The sequence below is a fragment of the Euleptes europaea genome, chromosome 19 (assembly GCF_029931775.1).
Source record: "Euleptes europaea isolate rEulEur1 chromosome 19, rEulEur1.hap1, whole genome shotgun sequence".
Taxonomy (NCBI): Eukaryota; Metazoa; Chordata; class Lepidosauria; order Squamata; family Sphaerodactylidae; genus Euleptes; species Euleptes europaea.
The window spans coordinates 17,552,567-17,576,227 of NC_079330.1; the positions used below are offsets into that span (position 1 = coordinate 17,552,567).

At 47.3% G+C, this 23,661-nt stretch overlaps 1 protein-coding gene across 1 annotated transcript; it reads right to left on the reverse strand.

Moving 5' to 3' along the window:
• Positions 1-1,051: 1,051 nt before the first annotated feature.
• GUSB (glucuronidase beta) lies at positions 1,052-17,869 on the reverse strand. Its single transcript, XM_056864976.1, has 12 exons — positions 17,648-17,869; positions 13,861-14,049; positions 12,625-12,800; positions 11,466-11,608; positions 10,393-10,580; positions 9,396-9,548; positions 8,552-8,730; positions 7,381-7,527; positions 6,110-6,194; positions 3,751-3,927; positions 2,235-2,370; positions 1,052-1,227 (listed from the first exon to the last, which is right to left on the reverse strand). Exons 1-12 carry the CDS (start codon positions 17,867-17,869, stop codon positions 1,052-1,054), a joined length of 1,971 nt encoding a protein of 656 aa, XP_056720954.1.
• Positions 17,870-23,661: the final 5,792 nt, after the last annotated feature.

Genomic DNA, 23,661 nt, shown 5'->3' on the forward strand with positions numbered 1-23,661 from the left:
TGCTACGGAAGCTTGCTGAGCAATCTCGGGCCAGTCACACACTCAGCCCTAACCTACTTCACAGGGTTGTGAGGAGAAAATGTAAGCCTCTTTGGGGTCCCCACTGGGGGAAAAGCCAGGTATAAATGACAGACAGACATTGGTTGGGACCTGTAAAGCTGAGGGACCTCCCAGACTTGGAGAAGAGTTCGTTTTTATATGCCGACTTTTTCTACCACTTAAGGGAGAATCAAACTGGCTTACAATCACCTTCCCCTCCCCACAACAGACAACTGGTGAGGTCGGTGGGGCTGACAGAACTGTGACTAGCCCAAGGTCACCCAGCTGGCTTCACGTGGAGGAGCAGGGAAACCAACCCAGTTCACCAAATTAGTATCCGCCACTCATGTGGAGGATTGGGGAATTGAACCTGGTTCTCCAGATCAGAGTCCACTGCTCCAAACCACTGCTTTTAACCACTACACCATGCTGGCCTTGTTACGACCTCTGCATAGCCCTATGTGAAGTTTTTGTTTTTCCTTGCAAATTCCCTTTTTTGTTTTGTTTTCAGAAACATATCCCAGGCTACCTTCTTAACCTAACTACAATTTATAGGTGAAAATATTGAAAAGTCACCAGGGATCAATCTGTGTCATTTAAACATGGCTGAGTAGGTTTTCTGTGTCAATTTGACTGTGGGTAAACAAACACAGAAGTTTCACTCAAGCAGAAGACAGAGTCTAAGGAATGTACATTTCTTGGCATCCTTGAAGTGATGAGGTACAATAGAGTAAAAAGGGTTAAAACTCTGGGACGACCTCTTAACAATACTGCTTCTTGTCTGCCACCTTGGACCTCGATTGTAATATATCGTGTAGATGTTAAAGCTGAAACGTGAGATTGGGAGTCCAGGTATTTAGCTCCTAAGCTGACTCTGCTGAGCTTAGAGTTGTCCCTGTCGCGGCTTCAGTTTAAAGCAAATGTTCCATATGCTCTGTCTTCTGCATCATTTTCTATGGCAGGCTATTCCAGAACTAAGAAAAATCCACAGCCTTGTCCGAATGTTAATCTTTTAAGAACACTTGAAGGCCTGAGGCTGAGGAAAACAGACATTGTCGTGTTTGGACGTGAGAAGTCCGGATTCATTTGCAAGCTTCCAGTACCTCTCTCGAAGAAGAAAGGCAGCAGATTTGGGTTGCCGTTGCCGAGTAAAAATCCCTTTCTTGTTCCCCAAAACGCGTGTTATTCCTGTTGAAGTGAAAGGCAGTTTTAAAAAAAGCACCAGTGAAGAGCCACAGAATTTCATGTTAGCAAATTCCAGAGGGTTTGCTCTGTTTGTCTGTCGTAGCAAAATCAAACAAAAGTGTCTCAGTCTAAAGTGCTGTGAGATTCATTGTGGCAATAGCCTATGAAGGCTTACACCATAATACAGAAATGTTGGCTTTCAAGATGTTTGGTTTTATGGGATTTTGGACTAACCACAGAATGTGTCGTCCTGCTAGCAGTTTTTTAAAAGAAGTTTTTACTTTCATTTTCTGGGGGGGCGGGGCTGCGTGGTGAAATCTCTGTACATAGGATTTAAACACTGCCCCTGATTAACACAAAAGCAGAATGAATTATACAAATCCAGGACAGCAATATGAATTTCCATAAATCTGGACCAATCACAGAATCAAAGATGTATCTTTATGCTGTAAATTGGCTTATGTGCATAGTGTGGATTACACCTATTTAAGAAATGTAAATGAATGGGGTATTCAAAGAGCCCCATGGCGCAGAGTGGTGTACTGCAGTCAAAAGCTCTGCTCACGATCCAAGTTCGATCCCGACGGAAGTCGGTTTCAGATATCCAGCCAAATGTGCTTTGTTTTCCCCACAGGGCAATAAGAGTACAATTTAGTCGAAGCATTTGCCATTGCTGTGGATTGCAGTAGAGGACAGCTGAGCATACATTCACCTCTCCTCAAACCAATAGGATTTAGAAATGCCTCTGTCAGGATAGGGGAGGGACTGTGGCTGAGTGGCATAGCATCTGCTTGGCATGCAGAAGGTCCCAGATTCAATCCCTGGCATCTCCAGTTAAAGGGTCTAGGCAAGTAGGTTATGGGAAAAACCTCTGCCTGAAACCCTGGACTGCCGGTCTGAGTATACAATACTGATTTTGATGGGCCGAGGGTCTGATGCGGTACAAGGCAGCTTTGTGTGTTCATAAACCTCCCAAGTGACTTAGTAATTTTCACCCAACATGACCATACCTTGTTCAGTCATAAAATCAGCAAAATTCCAGATGAGCTCCCCAATGACATACTCCTTCCTCTTTTGGTCAAAGATGGTGTGATATTCCTTTAGTACGGCTGCTTGGTATTCCTCTGTGAACATAATGGGAGGGTCCTGAAGGCAATAGGAAAGAGAAGAGTGAAGGAGGGGAGAGCAAGAGACACTCTTGGGTGAAATGACAGGTGCACAGGATACATGCACATGAAATCAAGGTGAGATGTGCATGCACTCTTGTTTTAGTGTAGGGTGCTTGGGTTCTGTTTTAAAGATCTTTGTGTGATCATAGAATCATAGGGTTGGAAGGGGCCACACAGGCCATCTAGTCCGACCCCCCTGCTCAATGCAGGATCAGCCTAGAGCATCCCTGACAAGTGCTTGTCCAGCCTCTGCTTAAAGACTGCCGGTGAGGGGGAGCTCATCACCTCCCTGGGTAGCTGATTCCACTGTCGAACAACTCTTACTGTAAAAAATTTTTCCCCTAATGTCCGCCCACAATGTAAACCCATTATTGCGATTCCTATCATCTGCTGCCAAAAGGAACAGCTCCCTTCCCTCCTCTAAGTGACAGCCCTTCAAATACTTTAAGAGAGCGACCATGTCCCCCCTCAACCTCCTCTTCTCCAGACTAAACATTCTCAATTCCTGTAGGTTATCCGGGCTGTGTGACCGTGGTCTTGGTATTTTCTTTCCTGACGTTTCACCAGCAGCTGTGGCAGGCATCTTCAGAGGAGTAACACTGAAGGACAGTCTCTCTCAGTGTCAAGTGTGTTGGAAGAGTAATATATATAGTCAGAAGGGGGTTGGGTTTGAGCTGAGTCATTGCCCTGCAAAAGTATCAAAGGTAATGTGCTAATCATTATCCTGTAAGTATCAAGATAATGTGCTAATGAGGGTGTGGTATGTTAATATGGAACCATTGTATCCTGAAGTGATCTGTTATCATGAAATACAATGGTTCCACATTAACATACCACACCCTCATTAGCACATTACCTTTGATACTTTTGCAGGACAATGACTCAGTTCAAACCCAACCCCCTTCTGACTATATATATTACTCTTCCAACACACTTGACACTGAGAGAGACTGTCCTTCAGTGTTACTCCTCTGAAGATGCCTGCCACAGCTGCTGGCGAAACGTCAGGAAAGAAAATACCAAGACCATGGTCACACAGCCCGGATAACCTACAAGAACCGATGAACTCTCACCATGAAAGCCTTCGACAATATTCTCAATTCCCTTAGTCTTTCCTCATAGGGCTTGGTCTCCTGGCCCCTGAAGGAGTGGCACAGCATTTGGTGGAACCTTCTGGAAAGTTCTGCTTCAGAGTCGAGGAGAGAGTACCCCTCCCACCTCAGAATGTTCACTTCGTATTTAATAACAGGAGCGGAGGAACCTCCTTGGGTATTTTTCAATGGCTTACAGTGTGTGTGGGGGACTGCTGAATGTAATTTAAAACAGGTGGGTCCCCCCTTCCACACGCCCAACTCACGCTATGGATGCCAGCAACGGCGTCGGCTCCGTATTCGCTCTGGATGATGGGTTTCTGGTGAGTTTTGTACCAGTTCTCGAACTGTGAACTGAGTTGTCGCTGGATGACTTCAAGGTGCCCGGGGTCGTGGTACCAGGAGAAGTAGCTGTTCACACAGACAACGTCCACGTAAGGCGCCTACAGAAAACCTCGGCTTAATTTGAGTGAGGAGAATCATAGAGTTGGAAGGGACCACCAGGGTCATCTAGTCCAACCCCCTGCACAATGCAGGAAACTAACAACTACCTCCCCCCACATGCCCAGTGACCCCAACCCTTCCCCGCCATGCAGGATCCCACAATCAAAGCACTCCCGACAGATGGCCATCTAGCCTCTGCTTAAAGACTTCCAAAGACGGGGACTCCACCACCCTCCGAGGCAGCACATTCCACCATCGAACAGCCCTCACCGTCAGAAAGTTCTTCCTAATGTTTAGGTGGAATCGCTTTTCTATTAGTTTAAATCCATTACTCCATGTCCTAGTCTCTGGAGCAACCAAAAACAAGCTAGTTCCCTCCTCAACATGACATCCCTTCAAATATTTAAACATGGCTATCATGTCTCCCCTCAACCTTCTCATCTCCAAACTAAACAAAACCAACTCCTTAAGAACGGGGTCTTCGTCACACTCCTTTGAAAGCAAGTCCCCTCCCCCTCAGCAAAGCAGCCATGTGAAGAGCTTTTCTGGGAAGGGGCTATATAGGCTATCTAGTCCCAACCCCCTGCCCACTTTAGGAAATCCAAAATGAAACATCCCTCATAGAAGAAGAGTTGGTTTTTATACCCTGGTCTTCTCCACCTTTAAGGAGTCTCAAACCGGCTTACAATCACCTTCCCTTCCTCTCCCCACAACAGACACCTTGTGAGGTAGGTAGGACTGAGAGTTTGGAGAGAATTGTGACTAGCCCAACGTCACCTCGCAGGCTTCATGTGGGGGAGTGGGGAATCGGACCCGGTTCTCCAGATTCAAGTTCTCTGCTCTTAACCACTACACCATGCTGGCTATCCTGTTTGAAGGCTTCTGGCGCTTTCATACAGGCTGAATAAAGCACTTCCAATGCACTTTGCAGCTGGATTTCATTGCATGAAAGGGCAAAGTCCACTTGCGAACAATCGCTAAAGTGCTTTGAAAGTAGACTGAAAGTGCATTATTCAGCATGTGTGAAAGCACAGTGAGGCAGAGCCTATCAATCAGTTCCACTGTTGACTCGCTCTTTATAATTGTGTTGCTGTCAAGTTGAGGCTGCCTCCTGGTGGTCCCAGGGCCATGGAGTTCTCAAGCCAAGAGACGAGCAGAGGTGGTTTGCCATGGTCTGCCTCTGCGTAATCTCCCATCCAAGAACTGACTGTGGCCAACCGTGTGTGCGTGTGTAAAGTGACGTCAAGTCACAGCTGTCTTATAGCGACCCCTGGTGGGGTTTTCAAGGCAAGTGATTAAGCAGAGATGGTTTGCCATTGCCTTCCTCTGCAGAGTCTCCCTTGGAGGTCTCCCTTCCAAGTAACTTAGCTTCCGAGATTGGGCTGTACTATACCATTCCACCTCCAGCTGGAGAGCCAGCATGGTGTGGTGGTTAAGAGCGGTAGTTTGGAGCGGTGGACTCTGACCTGAAGAACTGGGTTTGATTCCCCACTCTTCCACATGAGTGGCGGATGCTAATCTGGTGAAATGGATTTATTTCCCCACTCATACATAAGAAGCCAGCTGGGTGACCTTGGGCTAGGCAGAGCTCTCTCAGTCCCACCTACCTAACAGGGTGTCTGTTGTGGGGAGGGGAAGGTGATTGTAAGCTGGTTTAATTCTTCCTTAAGTGGTAGAGAAAGTTGGCATATAAAAACCCATTCTTCTTCATCCCCTCCTGGGTTGTTAGGCTGCCTGAATCACACTTGCCAATAGGAAGTGTCTCCTAATGTTAAACTGAAATTTACCCGTCAGTAAACTAAGCCATTAGATCAAGTCTTGCTCTACTGCACCAGCAGAGAATGAGTCTTTGCCCTCTGCCCTGTGGCAGCCCTAGGGTTAGGTGAAAGACGTTATACTGTCTCCCCTCCAGTCTAGACAGACCAGCTTCCTTCAACCTTTCCTCACAGGGCTTTCTTAACAGACTCTCCTCCATATTGGTTGCCCTCCTCAGAACTCGTTCATGTTTTATCCACCTCTTTCATAATGTGTGATACCCAGAACTGGACACAGTACTTCAGATGAGGTCTGAGTAGCATGGAATCGAGCGGCACTATTACTTCTTGTGACTTGGGTAGGCGGCTTCTAACGCAGCCTAGCTGTTAAAGGTTTCTTGACTAAAGACAGATGTACTGTGCTTACCCCTTGGTCGCGAGCATAATTGGCATTTGAGACGAACGTTACAGGCCGGGTGGGGTCCATGGCTTTGGTGTGAGCGATGACGGTCCTGCGTGGCAAGAGGAAAAAGCAGAAATGTATTTATTCAGGGGTGCAATGTCTGACCAAGCTAGTTCCTCCCCTGCCCAGACTCCTTTTCTTTGAGGTTACTGAGGAGCTGTTTCCAGGACTTGGGGGGGGGGGGGACAGATTAATAGCTAGAAAGTGTCACCCATTAGTCAGTGACCCCTTAGAGCTACTGCCTTTCTTCCGCAGCAGTGCCTGTCTCTGGTTCTCCCAATATGCTGGGCCCTTTTGCACGCTTAGCCCAGTCTGTGGATCTGCTCATTTTCACCCGACTGTATAAACGCAAACTGAAGGCCGTGACTTACTACTTACAAACTTTTCCTAGCATTATTGCCTTTTCTAGCAAGTCTTCTCCTTATGTGTCCAGACTACCATAGCCTCAGTTTAGTTATTTTGGCCTCTAGGGAGAATTCTGGCTTGGTTTGTCCTTACAGCCCTATAGGTAGTAGCGTATATTTCAAAAGCAAAGGTACAGCCTGTTTTGGGGGTCCTAGGCTGACCCTCTGAACCAAGGTGCCCAGGACCTCTGCCCAAAGTTAACAGCACCGCTCTACTGTGACCTCTCACCTGCCGTTTAGAACCATCCAGCTATGGACTGAAAGCACCTTTCCAAGATTCTTATTGTCTGTGATCTCTTACAGAACAAGAAGAATACCAGTGTTGCGTTTTGTTCACATGAACACAAACCTGGTTTTACAGAAAAGAGCAAGAGTCCAGTAGCACCTTAAAAGAGTAACAAAATTTCTGGCAGGGAGTGAGCTTTCATGAGGCAAAGCTCACTTCTTCAGATACAGCTAGAATGTGAGTCCATCTACTCTTAAGTAGAGAAGAGTGAATTAGACACACAATGGCAATGTAAAGACCAAACATAAGTAAATGACATTAGCGGGCATGATTGCATCAGGTGTGATATGAAGAGGGGTAGTACATGTGGAAAAATTAGCATTGGTAGTGAGACAAGAATCCCAGATCTCTATTCAATCCAGGAGAATTCATAGTTTCATTATTAGTTGTAATTCAGCAGTCTCTCTAATCTCCCTTTGTAAGAGAACTGCTACTCTTAAATCAGTAACTGAGTGTCCTGGAAGGTTAAAATGTTCCCCTGCTGGTTTTACGGAGTGTGAGCTGCAGTCTGCTTTACAAATCTCACAGTGTGGCAGATAACTCACTTAAAGTAATAAGCCGCTGGGGCCAGCTCTGAGGCCGGTTCGTTGGCTACTGACCACATGACGACCGAGGGCCGGTTTTTGTCCCGGCGGATAAGCTCCTCCATCACGATGAGGTGATGCTGGAGAGATTTGTTTCCAAAGTTGGTGCTGAAAGGAAGCAGCAAAGCGTTAGGCTTCAGACCAATGCACGAAGTTCATTTCTCTTCCTCTTTTGAAGTGCCTAAATGCACCTCTCTCATTCTGCCATGCTTTATTTATTTAAAACATTGCTGTGCTTTTAGCAAAGAATGGCTTGCTTGGACATCCCCTCTTTCTCTACTTCTTCTTCTCTCTCAATGGCCTCTAGGGAGAATTCTCTCTATAACCATTGGAATTCACAATCTCTCTGCCCCACCTTTCTACATGAGATCTCTGCAGCCAGGTTAATTTAAAGCAGTGTTTCCCAAAGTGGGCAGTACAACCCCCTGGGGGGCAGTGGGATTACCTAGGGGGGCACTAGGAGGCAAGAGGGCAGCGGGGGGGGGGGCGCTAGAGGTGGGCCCCTTCAACTGTGTTGTTCACTAATTTACAATAGATCAAGCTATGGCACCATGCTGGCAAATTTGATGGAAACTATCCCAATTTTTTCCCAGACTTTGAAGAGCTGGTACCACTGGATCAAGTTCATCAGTTTTGTTGAATAAATTTCAACTGAAAAGTTTTACTTTGATTTTGACTAGATGTGCATTTGTTACTGTTTTGAAATTTTATTGTCATGATCTTCTTTATTGAGTCATGCAAACCCCTATTTTGAATAATGCTTTTTATAGGATGGGGCGCTGGGGTTGAGTTTGTGGAACCAAGGGGGCGGTGGCCCGAAATGTTTGGGAACCACTGATTTAAAGCAATGAAAAGAACTTAAAATTAAAAACGAGCAGATCTGCACCCAAGAGATCTTGCTCATGTTCAGCAGAGGAACAGGAATATCTCTTGTCGAATGTACGAGTGGCGAAGTTTTACTTCGTCGTGATGCTATGTAATAACGGCCTTCCGGCTTTCATCTCAGGCCGGAGTAGAAGAGTTCTAACGGTGGTGATCTTTCTGCCTGCAGTGTGCCTCTGTGACAGCCGATCATTCCCAGAAACCTCCTTGCCCCCAAGTCCCATAATGCATTGAGTGCCTCATCCCTCACCTGTCTCTCATGCCCACTCCTGGACACTCGTCGATTACCACAATGCCGTAGGCGTCACAAAGCTCCATGATCTCCTCGGCGTAAGGGTAGTGGCTGGTGCGAAAGGCGTTTGCACCCAGCCAGTGCAAAAGGTTGAAATCCTTCACAATCAGGGGCCAGTCCAGCCCTTTGCCACGGATCTGCGAGATAAGGAACCTGGTGAGCCCCACTCTAGGAATCGGCGAGAGCCCCGTTTCCACCGCACGACCCTAACAGATGTCCAGGGGTGGATTCATCTACGGGAGCCGAAGTGGTAGAGTGGACAGAGTGAGGGTCCCCGACCTTTTTGAGCCTGTGGGCACGTTTAGAATACTGACACATAATGGTGGGCGCAGCCACAAAATGGTTGCCGCAATATGACTGCCACAGCTTAACTTCAGTCACAGATCCTTAAATGCCAAAGTAGCATTTAAAAAAAAATCTGTACAGAATCAAATCTCCAGTAGTCAATCAGAAAGCTTGCTGGGCAAAAGCCTGACCTGACCCCTCCCCTCCTAAAACATTTGATGGGAGCCAGAAAAAGTTTCCGTGGGCACCTACAGGCACCATGTTGCGGACCAAGTCAGTACTGCCTACTCAGACTGGCAGCGGCTCTCCAGGGTCTCAGGCAGAGGTCTTTCACATCACCTACCTGCCTAGTCCCGTTAACTGGAGATGCCAGGGACTGAACCTGGAACCTTCTGCATGCCGAGTAGGTGCTCTACCACTGAGCCACGGCCCCTCCAAATGGACCACACGGCTTCTTATTTTTGTACAGCTCACGGCTGGTGTTGAGCAAGTAGGAAAGACACCCAGCCCAACTCACGTCAGCGTCTTCGTGTTTGTTGACCCCGTGGAAGTAGAAAGGCTTCCCATTGATGAGGAACTGGGTGCTGGTGACCCGCACGGTACGGAAGCCGACCGGCTGTGTGTACTTGTCTTTCAAGGCCTCCCCGTTCACAAAAGCAGACAGCGTGACCTGTATTCCAAAAGATGCCCCCTTTTGAAGTAACTTTCAAGGCACATGGGACCCCACCCAGCACAGTTTGGCTTTGCTAACCCCAGGGAGAAAGGGAAAAGGGCAGAGCTGCTGAACGGAGACTGGGACGGTCCCAGGGTTTTCCAAAATGCCGGGGATTATCCCAAAGAAACAAGGGGGCTCACAAGTCTGTTACTTCACATACGGGATTCAAATAGATCTTGGGAACAGCAGTAACCCATTCCCAGGTTTTCCCTGGGGATAAATTTATGATAACCCAATATCTGGTAGGCTGACTGCCGAACACCATGAGCCTCTTGCCTATGTATTTGTGGAGCCGCTCCAGAGGACCTAACACATTACACCTTATTCTGTCCTCTTTACACACAGCCCAGATCTAAATTTCTTGGAGCATTCCTAAAGTGCCTAAATCATTTTCCAGATCCAGAGAAGCTGCTCTTTCTCCTATCAGTATCCTGATGTTACCTACAAAGTGCCAGTCTTTGCTTTAGCAGCCAAGAAAATCCGAGCTAAAGCTGTTTTTAATCAGGGAATTTAATAAATTTAATTACTAGCTTCTTGGGGGTCAGACTGTTTTAAAGTTATTTCAATGTTATTTTATGTTATTTTAATGAGTTGTATGATAGACAATTTATTTACGGCTACAAACAATAAACTTTTAACACACTCAATATCCGGTAGGCTACTTCTGCTGTCTCAAATTTCCATTGAGATGCACAGGCCTTTTGGTGCAAAGGAGGAGATGCTGTGTTGGACAGGGGGCAATGTTCATATCATGTGAGCATTTCTCCCCCCTCCCCATGATCAGGCCCCAATATGATACCTCTAAGTAGTAAAGGTATCCGGGTTGCTCATTCATCAAGTAGGGCCACCACAGGTTGGGATCCAGGACTTTCAGTTCGCCTGCCGACCCGTTTCCAGTAGCTACCACGATGTCATCTCTGTCTCGCAAAGATAGAGTCAGGGAGTAGTGTGGGCTTCCCTGAACTGAGACCAAATACTGTACCAAACCTGGCCCAAAGGAAACAGAGAGGATTTGCAGAGGGTGCAGTTTAGTGGCTGCAAGGAAGTCCTGGGTTCAAATGTCACCTCAGCCACAAGAAGAAGAAGAGTAGGTTTTTATATGCCGACTTTACCACTTAAGGAAGAATCAAACCGGTTTACAATCACCTCCCCCTCCCCACAACAGATACCCTGTGAGGTAGGTTGGGCTGAGAGAGCTCTAAGAGAACTGTGACAAGCCCAAGATCACCCAGCTGGCTTCATGTAGAGAAGTGGGGATCCATTTATCTCTGAGCGAGATCATGCTTTTTACAATCAACAACAACTACCAAAAAAAGCGCCAAACAGTGTCTGAACTCCCAGATCCACAATCACAAAACCGCTCAGAAAAGGAGGCCCCTGAAAACCTTCCTGCTAACTCCCCCAATGGCAATGCATTTAATCTGGCCTTAGAGAATAGCACTCTGGGGTCTTTCCTTTTCCCTTTCCTTTATTCGAGGGGCTGGGGTTCAGTGGTAGAACCTCTCCTTTGCATGCAGAAGGTCCCTGGTTCAATCCCCGGCATCTCCAGTTAAGAGGACCAGGAAGTAGCTGATGGGAAAGACCTCTGCCTGAAACCCTGGAGAGTTGCTTGCTGCCAGTCTGAGTAGACAGTACTGACCTTAATGGACCAATGGTCTGATTCAGTATAAGGCATCTTCATTTATGACCATATAGGAGAACTCAATAGTAATTAAACTCTGTATGTGTGATGAAAGAATTGCAAAGATACACAGAGAGAGTATCTTATTTTCTCTGCAGGAGAGGCAGTCAAATATTTAAGACTGTTGCTGTACAAAAAAGACTAACCCCCCCTGAATTTCTATTAACCAATGGTGAAAGCGCACAACTTACCAACATTTTCTGCCAAGTCTGTGGTCACGGTGATATCATCTATGTAGGCCGAGGGGGTCGTATACAGAATGACGGGCCGGTGAATCCCGGCGTAGTTAAAGAAATCGAACCTTGTGTTTTGAACAAAATAGCCTTTGGGATACCTGTATCAAGGCAGCGGAGAAAGGAGGTAAGAGGACCGGGGTGGGAGAAGAATCTCCAAATGAGAACGTGTATGGACAGTATTTTATTTCTTTCTCATTCATTTGTACTCCATCTTTCTCCCCAATGGGGACCCAAAGCGGCTTATGTTCTCCTGGCTTCCATTTTATCCCCACAACAACTCTGTGAAGTAGCATTGGGCCGAGGGTATGTGCCTGGCCTAAGGTCACCCAGCAAGCTTCCATGGCAACATAGGGATTTGACCCTGGGTCTTCCAAATCCTAGTCTGACACTCTTAACCACTACACCGCACTGTGGGTGTTAAGTGCCGTCAAGTCGCTTCCGACTCATGGCAACCCTATGAATCAATGTCCTCCAAAACGTCCTATCTTTAACAGCCTTGCTCAGGTCTTGCAAATTGAAAGCTGTGGCTTCCTTTATAGAGTCAGTCCATCTCTTGTTGGGTCTTCCCCTTTTCCTGCTGCCTTTGGCTTTTCCTAGCATGACTGTCTTTTCCATTGACTCTTGTCTTCTCACAGTGTGACCAAAGTACGACAGCCTCAGTTTAGTCATTTTAGCTTCTAGGGACAGTCCAGGCCTGATTTGGTCTAGAACCCACTGATTTGAGGGCATTGTTTCCTAGTAAGCATGCGCACAATTGGCCACACTAGGTCCACAATAATGCTCAGGCTAGCTTGATCTCATCCATCTCGGCTACTAAGCAGGGTCGGCCCTGGTTAGTACTTGGCTAGGAGACCACCATGGAAGTCCAGGATCGCTATGCAGAAGCAGGCACTGGCAAACCACCTCTGATCGTCTCTTGCTTTGAAAACCCTACAGGGTCGCCATAAGTTGGCTGAGGACGGCACTTTATACACACCCTTCAGAAACAGCTTCCTTCATCTCGTCCCAGGAGAACATTCTGGAATCTCGACTAAAGGACGGATGATATCTGTCTCCCTCTCTCTTCCACCCACCAACCCACGCACCGACACCTCCCGCTGGGACATGAACTCACATGGACTCGTCCTTGAAGAACTGAATAGTCCCCGGAGGCAGTGTGTGAGGCGTCAGGGTGTTGTTGACAGCGATGGTGATGCGGCACAGCTGGGAGGGCTGGAGGAGGCTGCCGATCTCTGCTTCGAAGGGGAGGTGGCCACCTTCATGTTCGGTCACCTGTACCCCATTGACCCACTGCAAGGGGATAAATCAGAGGTCTGGAAAGGGGATACATCAGAGGTCTCCAGGATCAGAGAAGCATGCCTATTATATTAGATGTTGTGGAACACAGGCAGGATGCTGCTGCTGCAGTCTTGTTTGTGGGCTTCCTAGAGGCACCTGGTTGATCCCTGTGTGAACAGACTGCTGGCCTTGATGAGCCTTGGTCTGATCCAGCAGGGCCTTTCTTATGTATATGAGAGAGTCCTATATAAGCCTGTTTCCTCCCAATGCAAGATGCCTGCCCTTTTCATGTTAGAAGCCCCAGTGGTGCTGGCACATCTCAAAGGAGCTAATTGTTGGCCTGTCTCCCAGTGCAAAAGCCCCCATGATAATCTCCCATTCCTGGTGAACAAGGACGGGTCAAGGGCCAAGCACCTCTGGCTGGTGGAGGACCCTCTTCCGGGCAGTAGGCCTTGGCAGATGCCCCAACAAGCCGATCCTTGCCACCAGTTGCAGAGCCGTGGGTCCATGACTCTCCCCATAGAGCCTGGCTCCCCAGATTCCAGAACAGTCACATTTCGCGGATAAAGATCCAATCACCTGTCACAAATCCCAGCTGATATATCTCCATCTTCCAGGATGGTATGTGTGGGCATGCACAAGAGGGCTGCACACTTAGTGTGCGGGCATCAGAGGGCATCTTAGCCCCTCCAGAAACTGAAATGGGTCTTGCACAGGTATGCAGAAGAAGAAGAGTTGGTTTTTCATATGCCGACTTTCTCTACCACTTAAGGGAGACTCAAACTGGCTTACAATCACCTTCCCTTCCCCTCCCCACAACCAACAATCTGTGAGGTAAGTGAGGCTGAGAGAGCTGTGACTAGCCCAAGGTCACCCAGCTGGCTTAATGTGTAGGAGTGGGGAAACAAATCCAGTTCACCAGACTAGCCTCTGCCGCTCATGTGGAGGAGTGGGGAATCAAACCCGGTTCTCCAGATCAGACTCTGCCACTCCAAACCGCTGCTCTTAACCACCACACCACACCGGCTCTCTGCAGATATCAGTGTGTCAAAACGCTGCCCCCTGGACTCACTACGATGGAGTAGTAGTGAGCACTTCCGATCCGAAGCACCATACGTGTCCAAGCGTCCTCCTGGAGCCAGCGGGCAGGCGGGAGCAATTCCTTCTCGTACCAAACCCAGCCCACGTACTTCCGCAGACTGGGGTCCTGAGTGATCTCATTGAAGCTGGCGGGGACTGGCATGTCAATCACTGGCCCGGACTGGAAGAAGAAGAAGAGTTGGTTTTTATATGCCGACTTTCTCTACCACTTAAGGGAGACCCAAACTGGCTTACAATCACCTTCCCTTCCCATTCCCACAACAGACGCCCTGTGAGGTAGGTGGGGCTGAGAAAGCTCTAAGAGAGCTGTGACTAGCCCAGGGTCACCCAGCTGGCTTCATGTGGAGGAGTGGGGAAACAAATCCGGTTCACTAGATTAGCTTCCACCACTCTTGTGAAGGAGCGGGGAATCAAACCTGGTTCTCCAGATCAGAGTCCACCTCTCCAAGGGAAAGTCATATGTCAGGGCGGAGCTGCTCCTCCGCTCCGGCCCACTTTGTGGCAATCTCCAAAGCAAGTGTCTCCCACCAAGTCAGTTACATCGATTGGTAGGGTTGCCAACTTTCCCCCCCCTGGCTGTGCGCCTGTGTCTTTCCCAGCAGGCTGACACAGGATTGTAGAAGGGCGCTTTATCTTCTCATTGCCAAGCAACTATTTGAGGGCAAGTACACAGTAAGTAATGGACCTTTTGCAAGTCTTTGTCACATCACTACAAAAAGAAAGTTTGATTTTGCAGTCTAAGACCTTCCTTAACATTGTTTGGAGCGCACCAAATCCTAAAATGTAAACGGTAGAGGGCTATAAACTAGATAGTATTCTAATACACTGTGCCATTTAAAAAAATTATAAGTGCATTACAATAAACTTGTTGGAAATAATATCTCATCTTGCCATTTTTTGCCCAATTTCCCCCTCTCTGTGTCCTGACTCACAGGCATATGAGGGGGTTCATTTCTGGCTGAGAAGCAAAAATTTCCCCAGTTCGGTTTTTTTCTGCTGCACGGAAACCGCCACATGGCTTAACTTCCTCTTTCCAGCACAGCTGAAGTAAAGAGCAATTTGCCGTTTGCAGTCCTGGCTTGCCCGGAAGGAATTTAGCAACAGCCAAGATCCCAAGGTTCCCTTTCAAGGTTTGGTGAAATTTGCCAAAGACAGGAAATGGGAACGGTGGCGTTACTGCCCTGCTTGTGAGCAGTTTAGGAGCTTCAGGTGGCTCTTGTGGGTAGTTGGATACTCTTGCTTTGGTCTGGGCCAGCAAAACTGCTGTGATGTAGGACAGGAGCATCACACTGCCTAAAAGACCCCCAAAATCAAACCTCCAAGTTTAGGTACAGTATACCTTTGAGTACAGTGATCAGAGACCCAGGTTCAACCCCCTCCCTCCACTGCCATGAATCTCACTGTACTCTTGGGCTTGTCACGTTCTTGCAGCCTGACCTACCTCACAAGGCTGTGGTCAGGATAAAACAGAAACAGGAGAACTATGTGTAGCTCCTTGAAGGAAACAGTGGGATGAAAATATAATAATAAATAGAAATAACCAAGGACCGAGTGCCCGTCCTGAGAAATGGATAGGGTTGCCAGCTCCAGGTTGGGCATTACCTGGAGATTTTGAGGGTGGATCCTGAGGTGGGTGGGGTTTGGGGAGGGACTTCAATGGCATATAATGCCATAGTATATATAACGCCTTCAATGGTATATAATGCCTTCCAAAGCGGCCATTTTCTCCAGGTGAATTGATCTCTGTCGCTTGGAGATCAGTTGTAATAGCGGGAGATCTCCAGCTACCACCTGGAGGTTGGCATCCCTAGAAACGGAGGTATTCACAAATGAGTCTTGGTGTGACAACGGCCCAATGATTGGACCCAAAGGTCTAGCAATGATAGGATACCTAAACAGAACCTCCATGGACAGAGGCAGGATACCTCTGCTCTGAATGTGATCCCTGTGCTCGCCTCCGGAACGCACGAGGCATTAAGAAAGAGGAGAGCACATCGGGGCATGTGCAGGTTGTCGTTCCTTCTAGAGCATAGGTTCTCAACAAGGGGGAATTCCCCCCCGGGGGGGGATTTTAGGGTTCTAGGGGGGAATTGGGACCACTTTTCAGCAAAGTGTGATGTCCTGTAGATTATGTACAATCTGAAAAATTGTAGTTTGTTTTTAATTTAACCTGTGACATTCAATATCTTGGGAAGGGGGGAATTATATTCTGAACAATGAAAGGGGGGAATGGGGCAAAAAAGGGGGGAATGGAGCAAAAAAAAGGTTGCGAACCACTGCTCTAGAGGAATCACCATGGATAACTCTCCACCAGGGCCAAGGCCAGTCTTTTTTGCGCTCTAGGCAAGGCTAACTACTTGTGCCCCCCCCCATCTCTAACCAATTTTCAAAAACAGATGTCTTGTAGAAAAAAAAATGAAAGCCTACAAAACTTTGTATAAGACATTATAACTAATTACACTCCATAGCACTGTTGATACTTATCTTAAAAAAATATATATATATAAAATGCAACTGACCATTTATATACATACATATATACATATATACACACATATATATGGTCAGTTGCATTATATATATATATATATATATATATATAAATGGTCAGTTGCATTTTTTCAAGACACGAATCCGTTTAAAACGGTGCCCCTCAGGCCATTTCTACACCCCTCTGAGGTCTGCGCCCTGTGTGTGTGAAGTGCCGTCAAGTTGCAGCCGACTTATGGCGACCCCTTGTTGGGGTTTTCATGGCAAGAGACTAACAGAGGTGGTTTGCCAGTGCCTTCCTCTGCATAGCAACCCTGGTATTCCTTGGTGGTCTTCCATCCAAATACTGATCAGGGCCGACCCTGCTTAGCTTCTGAGATCTGACGAGATCAGGCTAGCCTGGGCCATCCAGGTCAGGGCTCTGCGCCCTAAGGCTATGTTATTAGCAAGCAAAGCAGTAATAGCTCTAGGTTGGAAGGATAAAAGTAAATGGACTATAGAAATCTGGCACAACTATCTGTTTGAATGTATACAGTCGGATATCGTCGAGATGATGCGTCAGAAGACTTCATGGGAAGATAAGAACAGGGAAATCATGAGAAGATGGAAGACCTATTTAGAGTGGATATCAATGGAAGGAAGAAAAGACATTCGGCGTGTCTGGGGTTAAGAGACTAAAAACTATAAGGAGGAGAGGGGTTAGGGAGGGGGATGGGTGGGATGGAAGGGAATGAGAAAAGAATGCGTTATATAAACAATGTATGTAGAAAAAGAAATATATATTTGAAACTTGTATAAAAAGAAAATAATAATAATAAAAAAGACATGCAAAAAAAAAAAAAAAGGTGCCCCTCAGGCCATTTCTGCACCCCTCTGAGGTCTGCGCCCTCAGAGGGGTGCAAAATGGCCTGAGGGGCACCTTTTTTTTTTTTTGTATGTCTTTTTTATTATTATTCTTTTTATACAAGTTTCAAAAATATATTAGCAAGCAAAGCAGTAATAGCTCTGGGTTGGAAGGATAAAAGTAAATGGACTATAGAAATCTGGCACAACACAATGAGAAAAGAGAACGTCATACAAACCACGTATGTAGAAAAAGAAATATATATTTGAAACTTGCATAAAAAAGAAATAATAATTTTTTTAAAAAGACATGCAAAAAACAAACAAACAAAAACGGTGCCCCTCAGGTTATTTCTGCACCCCTCTGAGGTCTGCGCCCTAGGCGACTGCCGGGCTGGAGCCCCTCCTGCCCACCCACCGCTCACCTGCCGTAGCGGCCGCCGGTACCACCGCTGCACCAACCCCGCGTCCCTTCCCTCGGACCAGTCGGCCCGGAAGCTCCAGAGGCCGCTGAGGTCCTTCAGCTCCCTCGAGGGGGACTCCCGAGGGTAGAGCATCCCTCCCTCCAGGGCTAGAGCCGGGCTCCATGCCAGGAGCAGGCACACAGCGGCCGCCCGCAGAGCCATGCTGAAGGCGGCGGCCAGCATTCCGAGCCCTGGGAGGAGGTCAGGTGATCTCCCGCCCCAGCTGACCGTCCAGGGCCAATGACAGGCCGGTCGTTCCCCTCGCCTCCCTCCGGGTTTCGGAGGCAGCTGCGGCCATCTTGCTTCAGGGCTTGCCAGGGATTTGCCAGGAGGCTCTGCTCTTAGACGTCAGATGATAGTCACCAATTAGAAGTATCCCTTATTTATACAACACCCCGTATATAGCAAAATAAACATAAGGACATTTCCACAAAATAATACGAAGTGTTGATTCACACTCGTCAATTTCAAAATCATACAAAATAACACAACACTTTGTAGTATTGGTTCTTGTAGGTTATCCGGGCTGCGTGACCGTGGTCTTGGTATTTTCTTTTCCTGACGTTTCGCCAGCAGCTGTGGCAGGCATCTTCAGAGGCAGGGGTGGGGAACCTTTTTTCTGCCAAGGGCCATTTGGATATTTATGACATCGTTCGCGGGCCATACAAAATTATCAACTTAAAAATTAGCCTGCTATATTTGGTCAAACATTTAGCCAAGAGGCACGACCGGAGACGGCTCCGACTGCCTGCCACATAGAGCGACTTGCTTTTGAGCTCTGCCATCCCCAGCTGGGCCCAAGAGATTCAGGCAGGGCAGCATCCTTCTGAGCTAGAGATAAGCCAGGACCCATGGAGGGCCAGACCAAATGATTTCGCGGGCCTTATATGGCCCCCGGGCCTGACGTTCCCCACCCCTGTTCAGAGGAGTCACACTGAAGGACAGTGTCTCTCAGGAAAGAAAATACCAAGACCACGGTCACACAGCCCGGATAACCTACAAGAACCAATGACCCCTGACCGTGAAAGCCTTCGACAATACTTTGTATTATTATTTTGTGGAAATGTTCTTATGTTTATTTTGATATAAATAGGGTGTTACATAAATAAGGGGTACTTATAATTGGTGAATATAACCTGATGCCTAAGAACAGAGCCTTCGTGGTGATTTTTTTTTGGTAGAACTGCGGTTAATACAGCATAGATTTATTGTTTGTATCAAGGGCTTTGCAAGGGCCAAGCTCGCTGGAGGCGCATTTTGCTCATCTGCCGCCATTAGTTGCACCGTTAGTTAGCCTGGACTTTCCACGGGCCTGCCCAAGGGCGGGAGGTTTTGGGGGCGGAGCCTGAGGAGGGCGGGGTTTGGGGAGGGGAGGGACTTCAATGCCATAGAGTCCAATGGCCAAAGCGGCCACTTTCTCCAGGGGACCTGAGCTCTGTCGGCTGGAGATCAGTTGCAATAGCAGGAGATCTCCAGCTGGCACCTGGAGGTTGGCAACCGTACTCTCCAGGGAGGCGCACCTGCCCCCCCCTTACTTTCCATCTTTAGGAGGCAGTTGAAGACTTTTTATTTAGGACTGCATTTGATTAAGTGGACCGGCTAGGGTTGTCAGGTCCCTCTTCGCTATCGGCAGGAGATTTTTGGGGCGGAGCTTGAGGAGGGCGGGGTTTTGGAGGGGAGGGACTTACATGCCATAGAGTCCAATTGCCTTGCCTTTCACCTCTTCTTCGGCTGTCTTCATTGTGGACTTCCATTATCTACCTTCTATACTGACAATTCTGCAATACAATATGATCTAAAGTGTACTTACCTTGGAAAGAAGAATCCTTCAGTCCATTTTGTATATTTGTGTATATATTGTGCATATATTGTTTGTCGTTATCTTAGAGCTAAGTATTCACTTATCACCTTACACTTTTAATATAATTGTATTGCATTGAGATTTGTGCGCTGGTTTTGTTTTTTAACATTACTATACAGCACAGAGCCTTGTTTTTCTTCGGTATTACCTGGAAGTTGGCAACCCTAGTGGCCAGCAGTCTTAAACAGTGGTTTTAAAGTGGGTTTTATGGGTTTGTAAAAATATATTCTATCCATATTGCGAGCCGCCTGGAAGTCTGCAATACACTGGTTCCCAACCAGGGGTCCATGGACCCCTAGGGGTCCGCGAGAACTAAATTAAGGTCCACGAAACAAAGTTATAAACCCATAATAAATTAATATTTTCAATTAAAAGTTCTCTATTATAAATATATATCAAATATTATTCTAAGTTTAATGTTTAACTAACAGTTCTGATTCAAGTTTATTTTCAAATTCTCAGAATTTTTATTTTGAACCTTGGGGTCCCTGCACCGAACAAAAAAGTCCTAGTGGTCCCTGGTCAAAAAAAGGTTGGGAACCACTGCTGCAATAGGATGGCCAGGCCCCTCTTCGTCACTGGTGGGAGGTTTTTTGGGCGGGGTTTGGGGGGGGGGGGCTTCAATGCCATAGTCCAATTGCCAAAGCGGCCCTTTTCTTGATCTCTGTCGGCTGGAGATCAGTTGTAATAGCAGGCGATCGCCAGCTGCTACCTGGAGGTTGGCAACCCTACTCTGCAAGGAAGAAAGGCAGAGAATAAATGTTTGAAATTAAAATCGATAAATAAAACATAGCAGTTTAACAATAATTAAATGCAGCCAGCACAATGAGGCTGGGAGAAAGAGAAGCCGATGCCAAGTTTGTGTGTTTGAGGTATTCATTTATTTCCTGCTTGACTTCTCCCCCCCCCCTTTAAAGTTATAAAAAATGAAATGCTGGTACCGTTCAGAGTGTAAATGCGTTCCCCCTGTGAGGTAGGTTAGGATGAGAGAGACTGGCTGGAGGTTCACTCAGGGAGCTTCATGGCAAATTTGAAGCCACGTGTCCCAAATCCTGAGAGACAGGGTGGCGTCGTGGTTAAGAGCGGTGGATTCTAATCTGGAGAACCGAGTTCGATTTCCCACCCCTCCACAGGAAGCCTGCTGGGTGACCTTGGGCTAGTCACAGTTCTCTCAGAACTCTTTTAAGTCCACAAGGACACAACATTGGTTTTCCCTGTGCTCACAGGCTGTGAGAAGCTTCAGACAGTGCAGATTAAACCAATAAAAATTGTAGGGTTGCCTGGTCCTCCTTGGGCACTGGTGGGGGTAGAGGGTAGGGTTGCCAACTGCAGGTTGGGAAACTCCTGGAGATTTGGAGGTGGAACCTGGGGAGGACAGGGACCTTAGCGGTGGACAATGCTGCAGAGTCCACCCTTGCAAACACCCATTTTCTCCAGGGGAACTGATCTCTAGCCTGGATATGAGCTGTAATTCCTTGGGATTTCCAGGTCCCACCTGGAGGTTGGCATCCCTAAGTGTGAACCTTACACCATAGAAGCGGCGGCTATAGAATCTGAAATTGGTAAGGGTTTGAGGAGGGGTCACGTTCCCCCTTGTGGGAACGTTGGGTTTGCTCTGGAGGGTATTCTCAACAACCAGGTGCCTCTTCAAAAATGGCTCATGGCTGCCAATTCTGGTTTGGGAAATTCCTAGAGATTGAGGGTGTGTGTGGCTCAGGAGGTTGAGGTTTGGGGAGGGGAGTCCACCCTAAACAGCAGCCATTTTCTCCAGGGGAATTGATCTCAGTCATCCCATGCTGCCATCGTCATGTACAGACAAGGTCAGAACCACACGGGCAGGGTCAATTGCACAAACAGAGTTGTAATCCATTTGTTGTGTGTGTGTGTGAGAGAGAGTGTATAAATCCATTTTATCCTGGTTATTCCAAGGGTTTATGCAGTTATTTGACATTATGTTAACATTCCTGTTCTCCCGTTATGGACTTAATAGGGCTATGGGTTTTATAACGTTTTCAAATGCGTTTAAGATGTTATTGAATCTGTACAGGTATTATGTTGCGGTTTATTTGGGGGAAAGGGTTTTTTATGCAATTCTCTCAATTTTTCCTAAAAACATGTAACTATTGCTATGTTTATCTTTGATCATCATTAGTGTCTGTTTTTGTATGTATCTTTTGCATGTATCTGTCTAGGCAAAGTCAATGTTTTTATATGTCTTTTTATATGTATGTCCAGCCCCATGGTGCAGAGTGGTAAGCTGCAGTACTGCAGTCCAAGCTCTGCTCACGACCTGAGTTCGATCCCGACGGGAGTCGGTTTCAGGTAGCCGGCTCAAGGTTGACTCAGCCTCCCATCCTTCCGAGATCTGTAAACTGACTACCCAGCTTGTTGGGGGTAAAGGGAAGATGACTGGGGAAGGTACTGGCAAACCACCCCGTAAAACAAAGTCTGCCTGGTAAACGTTGGGATGTGACGTCACCCCATGGGTCAGGAATGACCCGGTGCTTGCACAGGGGACCTTTACCAGCCTGTGATTACACCCTTTCCCACCCGACCATATCTTCTTCTCTCACACACATCAGTCTTAAGGACCACTTTCACAAGAGCAATCAAACCCTTCTGCTTAAATCCCTGCACTGGTCTTCACTAAGAGGACAACCAAAATGAACAGGAGTTGTCTGCAAGGCATAATGCCCTGCTCATGATTGACAACCTAAGTTTGCAGGGCAACCTTACGCTAGCAAACTAGGTTCAGTGCCACTCCCAGGATCGCTCCTCCACCACTGAAGTTTTTGCCATGGATATTTCTGCCTGGAGTGTTCCCTTGCCCCTTTGGAACACTTAAGACTATGTTCACAATGCAGGATCAGACAACACATGCAACTTTCTGCCTTTAACTTGCCTCTTCTACTCCCCAACCTTCCCTGCTTAAGTTGAAGAACAGCTGGTTTTTATATGCCGACTTTCTCTACCACTTAAGGAAGAATTAAACCAGCTTACAATCCCCTTCCTGTCCCTACAACTGACACCCTGTGAGGTAGGTGAGGCTGAGAGAGCTCGAAGAGAGCTGTGATTAGCCCAAGGTCGCCCAGCTGGCTTCGTGTGTAGGAGTGGGGAAACCAACCCGGTTCACCAGATTAGCGTCCACCGCTCATGTGGAGGAGAGGGGAATCAAACCCAGTTCTCCAGATCAGAGTCCACTGCTCTTAACCACTACACCATGCTGGCTCCATTGCAGTCCCCTTCCCCAAATCCTGCCCAGAGAAGACTCCGATCCCACTTCCCGCTCCTTACCCCTTCTCTTCAATATACTCAACTCCCTCTCTGGGACTAGCATACATGTGCAACCAACCCAGGAGGGTTTCCAGTTCTAAGACTATAGTGCTTCTAGCATCATCAGGATGGCTTCCACTAAGTTTTGCTTATTTCCCCAAGTGTCTTTGTGTTTCTGCATGCTCTTTAAAATTTGCTTCCCAAAACCTTTTTTGTGATTCTGCATTTATCTAGTATTTACTTTGCCTTGGGATTTTATATCCACCTACTTTTTCCTTGCTTTCATATGATCAATAAAGAGTAAACCTAATTCAAGTTCCTGTCATAGTCCTTCTGTCCCCCTCCATAATTATACTGGATATATTGTCCTTGCCCTGACCTGGATGGCCCAGGCTAACCTGATCTCGTCAGATCTCAGAAGCTAAGCAGGGTCGGCCTTGGTTAGTATTTGGATGAGAGACCACCAAGGAAGTCCAGGGTTGCTATACAGAGGAAGGCACTGGCAAACCACCTCTGTTAGTCTCTTGCCATGACCCCCCCCAAAAGGGGTTGCCATAAGTCGGCTGCGACTTGATGGCACTACACACACACACACACACACATTGTCCTTATATATACATGGACTAGGTTCCCCTTACCCCAGGATTTGAGGGATGCACTTATAAAGGCCGTGCACCTATAGTCCCCTTTCTGTATGCAGAGCACATGCTCTGCCTTTGAGCCACACCCCCACATGTAGACCTACCACACTGTCCATGGAACCATCTGGTAAATTACCGCTGGGTAAAATGATTGGGCTAGCCTGGTCCATCCAGGTCAGGGCAATCTCATCAGATCTTGG

Coding starts and splice junctions, on each gene's coding strand:
- GUSB (XM_056864976.1), bottom strand. CDS start 17,869: ATGCTGGCCGCCGCCTTCAGCATGGCTCTGCGGGCGGCCGCTGTGTGC. Junction 8,731..9,395: donor ACAAACACGAAGACGCTGAC/GTGAGTTGGGCT, acceptor CTTATCTCGCAG/ATCCGTGGCAAAGGGCTGGA. Junction 1,228..2,234: donor TGATTTTATGACTGAACAAG/GTATGGTCATGT, acceptor TCACTTCAACAG/GAATAACACGCGTTTTGGGG.